The sequence below is a fragment of the Aulostomus chinensis genome, chromosome 17 (genome assembly GCF_037954235.1).
Source record: "Aulostomus chinensis isolate RoL2024-O1b breed Wild chromosome 17, RoL_Achi_v1.0, whole genome shotgun sequence".
Classification (NCBI taxonomy): domain Eukaryota; kingdom Metazoa; phylum Chordata; class Actinopteri; order Syngnathiformes; family Aulostomidae; genus Aulostomus; species Aulostomus chinensis.
In genome coordinates, this window is record NC_141336.1 from 14,334,872 (window position 1) to 14,343,026 (window position 8,155).

The 8,155-nt window shown below is 40.3% G+C and overlaps 1 protein-coding gene across 2 annotated transcripts in view; it reads right to left on the bottom strand.

The window, feature by feature from the left end:
* The window catches only part of aqr (aquarius intron-binding spliceosomal factor), a 45,404-nt gene extending 38,549 nt beyond the window's left edge, over positions 1-6,855 (bottom strand). For both annotated transcript variants that reach the window (XM_086183016.1, XM_086183015.1), the window contains exons 1-12: positions 6,733-6,855; positions 6,237-6,345; positions 5,854-5,910; positions 5,655-5,695; positions 5,517-5,552; positions 5,300-5,420; positions 5,059-5,199; positions 4,023-4,091; positions 3,803-3,903; positions 3,602-3,678; positions 2,307-2,371; positions 10-126 (exon numbers count right to left, since the gene is read on the bottom strand). In XM_086183016.1, the coding sequence (XP_086039142.1) occupies positions 10-126; positions 2,307-2,371; positions 3,602-3,678; positions 3,803-3,903; positions 4,023-4,091; positions 5,059-5,199; positions 5,300-5,420; positions 5,517-5,552; positions 5,655-5,695; positions 5,854-5,910; positions 6,237-6,311 (900 nt within the window). In that variant the 5' untranslated portion in view covers positions 6,312-6,345; positions 6,733-6,855. The remainder of the gene's footprint in view (positions 1-9; positions 127-2,306; positions 2,372-3,601; positions 3,679-3,802; positions 3,904-4,022; positions 4,092-5,058; positions 5,200-5,299; positions 5,421-5,516; positions 5,553-5,654; positions 5,696-5,853; positions 5,911-6,236; positions 6,346-6,732) is intronic.
* Positions 6,856-8,155: the final 1,300 nt, after the last annotated feature.

The window sequence follows — 8,155 nt, forward strand, 5'->3', positions numbered from 1 at the left end:
GTGTGTTACCTGACAGAAGAGGTGTCCCTCTGTCTCTCTGTGGGTGAGGCTGGACAGGTGACAGCTGACCACTAAGTGAGAGTTATCCAGCACTGTGTTGAACCACCGTCTGGTGGGCAGCAGGGCCTTGACACACATGACGCCATGTTAATTGCATCGACTACATGTAGACCGTACAGTTGGAGCCAGCGCACCTGACATTAAAATCATGATGATATCTGGAATGTGACAGGCGGTAAAACGGAGGGCGAGGATGGCGTTTCCTGGACAAATGCTGGAAATAGATGGTTATGTTTGCAGAAAACCCAATTATAAATGTAAAAACGCAGAAGAAAAAGTTAATGTGTGACGTATATTTGATGATCAACTACATTATTGATCTGTGGTCTTTTCTTGTCTTAAGGTTGTTTTGAGCTACATGATAGAAAAAAGTAGAACTGGAAAAGAGGCGGTGAGATGTGACGAAAGGGACTGACTGGCTTTGCTACTTCCGTACAGCCATGATTTATTTACTTGTCATGGCACAGGAACATGAGATGAAGGAGAGAACAGCGTCAACATGTCAAAATGTGCTCGCCGAGCTGCTTTGGTGAGGAATAAATCAACGGAACAAGTTGATGAACTGACAGTCGGAGCGAAAGGGTGACTGGTGCACACAGGGAAAAAAAAAAAAGGAAAAAGAAAAAGGAGCTCAATCTATCACATTTTAAAATCCTGGGAAAGGAATTACCCAGAAAAAAAACCCCACACACACATTATGAAATAGAATATGAAATGGAATACTGAAATGCAAAACACCACACAACAAAACGATTATTCTATTCATTGAAAAGAGCCCTTCAAAGGCTGAGGATGCAGCCATCCATCCATCCATTTTCTATACCGCTTATCCATTAAGGGTCGAGGGGGCTGGAGCCTACCCCAGCTGACATTGGCCGAGAGCCAGGGTACTCGGCGGCCATCAGAAGCAATTAGGGGCTCAGTATCTTGCTCAAAGGTACTTTGACATGATCACAGGGGGAAGTGGGGATTGAACCAGCGATCCTTCAGTTGCTAGACTGTCACGCTACCCCTAAGCCATGCCGCCCCATTGAATGCAGCTAGTGATAGCTAAACACTGAACGAACGGATTCCTTTTTTATCTGACGGCCATCTTTGATCTCAGCACTGTCCTGACAGCAGCACAACACCGCCATGAAATCAGGCATCTTTTAGCCTGTCTTCATTCTCTGGTCGTCATCAGAGAAGGGGAAGTATGGATTTCAGGCAATGGAGGTTTTGTAAAAGGATAGTGCTGAAGGACAGGAGATGTCTCTAGAGACTGTTAGCTGGCCGGCCACTAGCCGCTGCCAGGAACAGCAAGGCCGGCCTGTCAGCAGATAGCCAGATGAAATCTATCGAGCTCCCTTGCTAGTAACAGGAGATCTGGCCAGGCAGTAGAAGTAAACATCCTGAGACACTGTGCCTTTGCTTTCTTTTAAATTAACCGATAGGATGACAGTTTGGAGAGGCTTATAAAATAATTGTGAAGTTGTCAAAGCTGAAAGGTTAACTGAGGAGACTGAAAATGCACAATGCACAAAAGGAGTTTGTACTCAGTCCAACTCTCAGCTGCTCAGTAAGCTGCACATCCGCCACAAACATTTCCTAATGGTCTGATCACACTTGTATTTGGACAATTCTATTGATTCTTGCTAAATAAATCCAAATAAACTTGCAGATTCATCTTAAAAAAGAAGAAAATGTATTTTAATCAAAGGATGAAGCCTTTTAAAACTGCCACTATTCACCGAGGAGACTTTTTTTTATCAACAATTTATTTTTTTTAATGTAAAACAGGGCTAATTATTTAAATCATGTGACCAACTTAAACACAGTCTTGTCACAATTGCTGTACCGTTGCTTCCAGAGGTTCTCATTCTCTAATGTCTGACTGCATAGCTTCGCAGACAGAAGCGACAAGGGTACGAGGGGGCGGAGCTGAGAGTGGACAGCTATCCCCTGTCTGTTGGTGACCAGAGTTGTGGTGTGAAGGACAACAGGCTAACGCTCTACACAAATGGATGTCTGCAACACTTCCTTCAAGACAATCCTGTAACTAATAGAGCTATACTTTTTTTTTTACAGCTAACATTTCCGAACATATATGTCTATATTGTTTTATATATTGTTAATCTCAGGGAGTGAGAGATTGTAAATTTGTTTTTGTCTGCAGAAGACTCTATAGAATCTCCTCCAAGGAACACTCTCAAGGGAAAGGCATCATTTTGAATTATACACACAACACACAACAATCTTATACTTACCTCCAAATCAATCATGAGTTCAATGAATCTCTCGCAATAATGCACTTTGTCCATGGTGACAGGTCCTGTGGAAAAGGGGAGGGGAACAAATGGGGGTTAAAAAGTCGTTTATCAGAATGCATGTTTTCCGTCTTTTTTCAACCTATTTTCTTCCCCCTTTATCTTAACTGTTTCGGTCATTGTTCCAGCCCGGGGAGAACGGTGGACTACCGTCAGCCAAAGAGTTTCACCTGAAGGACAGAGCATGGAAGGATAACATGACCCCCACCCCCCCACTAACCTGGGGGGGTGCTAGTGCTGTGACCGGGACACACACCTACATCCAGCTTCCCAACCACAGACAGCGCATCCTGTGTGCACAACATAAGCTGGAGGAGACAGAAAACCTAGCAAGCAATCGCTGCGTTGGGGGTGGGGGGTGGGGGATCACGCAAGAGACTGCTAAACTACCTGGGGACCCGGTAATCTAGTTTTTTTTAAAACAAATGGATTTGGAGGGAAAAAAAAGAACACTACATGGACACTGGAAAAGATCAAGCAGGGTAGAAGTACTGATGACGACTGCAAACACATGTCAACAACGTCAAGGTGCCATGCTGAGCCACGTCCTGGCTACGAGACCCTGCACGGCCCGCAAAGCAGCATGCAGGGACCTCAGCCCTCATTAAACGTTTGTGTACGTGTGTGTAAAGCTGCAGCATGCAGCAGGCATTAGAGTGATGCGGATCCTGCTGGGTTCTAGATCATAATCTACTCTGTCAGGTTTGAATTCTACCTAAACACACAAACATGCGTGTTCTGTTTTTAGCATTCAGGTGGGGGCGGGGGGCGGGGAGGGTTGGGGTGGGGGCCTTTGTGTCGGCCTGCATTAAACCATAATACTCAGTGCCAGTGGCGCGACGGCAGCTGGGGCACATGCTCCTTCGGCAGCTGCACAATCTACAAAGCAAGGAGGGAATCATAACGGCGACAGAGAATGGTGTCATACTGATGTCATACTGAAAACACGGCCATGGAGTGAAGATATGTGCTCTACAAAACTGTGCAAACTAAAAAAATTCGACAAAAATGTCTCCGACAGCACAACTTTATGACAACAGACCCAATGATATATTGACTAATGATTGTTGAGTAACCATGTCTGTCCATATTCTCTCCTACATGTTTAACTGGCTTGAAATCTGGAAGCCTCTCCATTTCCTATCGTCCTACTGTCATTTATGTAGGTTTTCCGTTAATTTGTCACCCATCTTTAAATCTTAATGCATACCAAGGGCAATTACTGTATTGTTTACCTGACTGCGGAATTGACTCGAGGACTCCGTGAAATTTTTTAATGAGAGCTGAGAGAAAGGTTCTCTCTTTTTTAGCCCTGAGGAAAAGAAACACAAGCAAACAAAGAACAAGCAAATCAGAAAAAAAAAACTTGCAGGATATGAAATAGCATGTGAACACACATAAAACAAAAAAAATCAGAAAGAATATAATAATATTACTGTTCAGCTGCATCAGGATCCATCTGATCAAATTTCTTTTTGATAAGATTCCAGAACTTCTGCAACTTTGGAACTTTCTTCAGCTCGTGTTGGAGTCTGGACTGAAAACGTGATAGAAACACATCAGAATGTCTCTCTCTCTCTCTCTCTCTCTTTTTTTTTGCCCAAGGGCTCCACATATCCATTTAGAACAATTCAAGGTAATATGTTAACATCTTACTGGTATCAGGCACATCCACATAGGCAGAGAGATGAGCTGCTGCACCTGCTCTCTGATCAAATCTACTTCCTACAAGCAAGATGCCAGAGAGAGAGAGAGAGAGAGAGAGAGAGAGAGAGAGAATTGTCAAAATGTGCTGTGTATGAAAGACTTCACCGCATAATCTAAATGTGCATCTAAAATATTTAAAGGGCTTTATAGGATACTATCAAAGTGCAGCGGGCTATTACAGGGGATTTTCAAGTGAGACATCTGCAGTCTTTAGCTGTGCTATGCAGCTGTGGAGACTCCAGATTTGTGACCTGTGTTGTGCTACCTGGTCTGCTACTGCCACCTAGTGGACATGACTGAGCAGTGCCTTTCATTTCCTGATCTCTTATGGGCAATTTGGCACTCCTAATAAGTGAGAAGTTGCTCTTGGTCTGATAAAAGCAGTATTCTGATTATTTTAACCGTTTTAACTTGAGACTGTACTTTGATTTCTCCTCTCTCTTTTAATTAAATTGTCACAAGACACAGCTATAATATGCAACTAAGAAGTAATGGCATGGAGTGTTTCAAAATGTTAAGAGTTGTCATATCTAATTATACATAGTATAATAAATAATAAAAGTAATAAAGCTGCACTAATATCAAACAGGATTTTTACATAAAATGGGTTTAAAATGATCAAATTGGATGGAACTAGTGTGACGTCACTCATTAGTCTGAGGTCTTTTTATGCTTTTCATTCTTTTGATATTCTGCTTTATCAGCTATTAGACTCCAAACGGGACTGAAAAGATAAAAAACCATCTGTGTTGAGGACGGTTGGAACCAAAACCTTAATAATCCAGTGAGAAACAGGGTCATTTTTTCATATTCACTGCAACCAATGGAGACGCCACCTGCTGGCCATTAGAAATAATACAGGCATTCCTTTTAAGTTGCTCACACTGATCTCCTTAATGACGTAAAAACAAACCTTTCTATCGTTCTAGTAGAAGCATACATTTAATGCCAAAATGTTTTAATTTCTCATTGAACTTGTACATACAAGACTGTTGAAGCAGTGGTCCAGAAAGACAAGCAGCACAGTTTGTTCCTTCAGTGTGAGACCGCCGTCCTCACCGGCCAACACAGCCTCCATCACACATTTGAAGAAGAATGGGAAGTGGTTGGGCTCCTTTTTGAACACCTGATACACAAAGGTGAAGGTGATGTTGCTGCACGGTAATAGGGTGGTGAATGCACGTTTCTGAGTAAGTTTCGTCTCGTCTAAGTGTCATATTTCTTACCTCCCAAGCCGGAACGTTCTCTCTGAACTTCTCATTCACAATGCAGCAAATAGACATGAGGTAAGCATTGCTGGACAACTCAGGAGTGAAGTTCACCCAAAGGTAGTTCTCAAGGTACTGACTAAAAGAAGGAAAATGAACAAAATGAAATATCATTAAAATGGTCTGCCCTCCCTTGATTTAGAGGCAATAAAAAGCAGAAATGAAAATATCCCACCTGAATTCAAGCAGCATTATTTTTCTGATTGCAAATCTGAGAGTCAAAAGGAAAAAAAATGTAAGTAATATAACAAGAGATCAATATGTGTGAAATTGATTACACAAAACCGTTCAAGAGAGCCAAAGAAAAACGTACTTAGACTTGAGAATCTCCTTTTCATAAACATCCTCCATCACCTACAGAGAGAAAACAATGTCAAAATCTTCCGAATCCTACTGATGTCATAGGTGGTTATATATGTTCTTTGCCACCACTTTAACTGTATAATATCAAGAATTTCAGTTACAAAATGTGTTAAACCATCATATGAAGCATATTATGACATAAACCATACCTTAGGGTCAAAGGGCAGTTTATTCTTTGCATGAGGAGCCCAGTATTTGTTAGCTAACTGAAAAAAAGAATACAAATATCAATCAATGCCTGTAAACAAGGCAGCATAAATCTACAGAGGTTCAATGAGAATCAAACAGATAGTATCGCTTTAACGTAGAGTAGAGGACACATAGGTTCAAGAACAAAAACTAAGTCGTTGTAAGAAAAAGTTTGTGAAGCTAGCATTAGAATACAAAGTTGACCACAGGGTGCCAGCACTCATATTTGAGAAGCAGTTTATGAGTCAAGATTATTTTTACACAGAGAAACGATAGAGAGTACATAATAATAGCCCACAACACAACTCTTCCTACTCTTTAACCGCACATCTACTCCTCTTACCTGCGTGACATATTCTGCATTTATCTGGGACACAGACGGCGCTGCTGCCTTTTTAGAGGGGGTTTCTTTCTCCATGTCGGTGGTCGTCTCAATTTTGTTACAATGACGACTGTGATTAAAAAAGAACATTATACAACCCGTTCTTGATAAAACAACCCAACTTTTCAACAATACAAACAGGTAATATCCCATAATTAAAACTCGAAGCGACTCAAATGTATAGTGTATATCGTGCAAATTAGCAAACATATTATAATGATAAATAAATTTGGATGAGATTATGATGACAGAAATGTCCAACTTGGAGGAATATGTTCATTCTAAGGACATAATTATAACGTCGTACGAAATGATGCTTCTTAAATGACGTAAAAGATAAGTTAGCTTCCTGCGCATATACGCGATAAGCTAAGCTAATTTATACCCATAAATCACACCGGTTTGTACACATTATGTTGTGGCTAACACAAACATCGAATATCATTATATTACCAACCTTTATCTTTTTATTTCAGCATGAGAAAGTCTCGTCAGATAGTAACGCATGTAGACAACAACAAAACGCGCAATATGCGACCGACTTCCTGAATGGGTACGTACAAAAAACTCTTCCCCCAGGTACAAACGCATATCTTACGTTCCCCCCGAGAAAAAGGTTTGCTAATTTCTAATTCCACTGTTGTGCTCCTAAGCGAATCAATGAAAGATTTTTATGTGGAAAAACAATTGAGTATTTTTTCTTCCAACATAATGAGACTAATATTTCCTTTAAAAGTGACCACAATATGTTTTATACAAGTGAGGAGAGAGTAGTTGGCCCCCATTGCATACTCATTATTTGCCAGAGTAAATATCTAAGTTGTAACGTAGTAGTAGTAAATTATTGTCACAACACAGTATTTGAGCGGACACCGTTTCAGGTTGAAAACTATTATTATTATTAGGTGTGTTTTATGTGTTCATTAAAGTTATAATATCTGGTCTTGATATGCATTCAGTGACATAACATGGATGCTATTGGGAAAAAAAACTATAAATTTTGCATATTCAAATACATGTAATATGCAATAAATAAATAGCAGAGACTTATGATTCCAGTTAAGTAAAACACCTGGTATTGATTAGGAGTTTCTGGGTTGCATAAAATAGAGGTCATTGAAAAAGCAAAACAATTTTGAAATAAAATATTCATATAAAGAGCAAAACATTGTTTTGTTTTGTTTTTTAAAAAAGGAAAAAGGCACAGTCAAGCATGACACAATGGCATTAGGAGTGGTGTATCCATAAAGTTCTGTTTCTAGCGGTTCGGGTGTCTGCCTTGTAAGAAACTGCTGCTGTAATCGTTTGAATTTGTCAAAACGGATCGTGAACACAGAAGGTTTTAAGAAAGTTATGACAGTGGTGTTTGAGAATAATTGCTGGAACTCAGCTTCTGCTGGAACTCAGTTCCCGTAACATTTTCAAATGAGTCTTTTTTTTATATATATATATATATATATATAAAACCTCTGCCAAGATATGCTTCTCTGAAATGATTTCAGTTTGTTTTGACTTAGTGAATGGATCCAAAGCTGAAAAGACTTCAAGCTGACATTGCATGTGTATCCAGTTTTTGGTTTTGCATATTTGAAGAAACATGTTCTTTATGCTTTGGATCCATACCATCTCAGATGATGTTGTGAGCCATCATCTTGAATTTTCTTTGGTAGATTTCCATTCTCACTGGAAGAACAGAAAAATATGAGTCCTCATTTCCCCCTTCCATTGTGTTCGGTAGGCCACATAGGAAGACACTGCTGACTAAAACCATGTGTGTGTACCTCTACAGCCAGATCGTCAGACAAGTGGTTGTTACCAGATGAAACGCCATCCTGACAGCTTAGGAGCCTTTTAAACACTTGCACCGCGTGAAGGCTTAT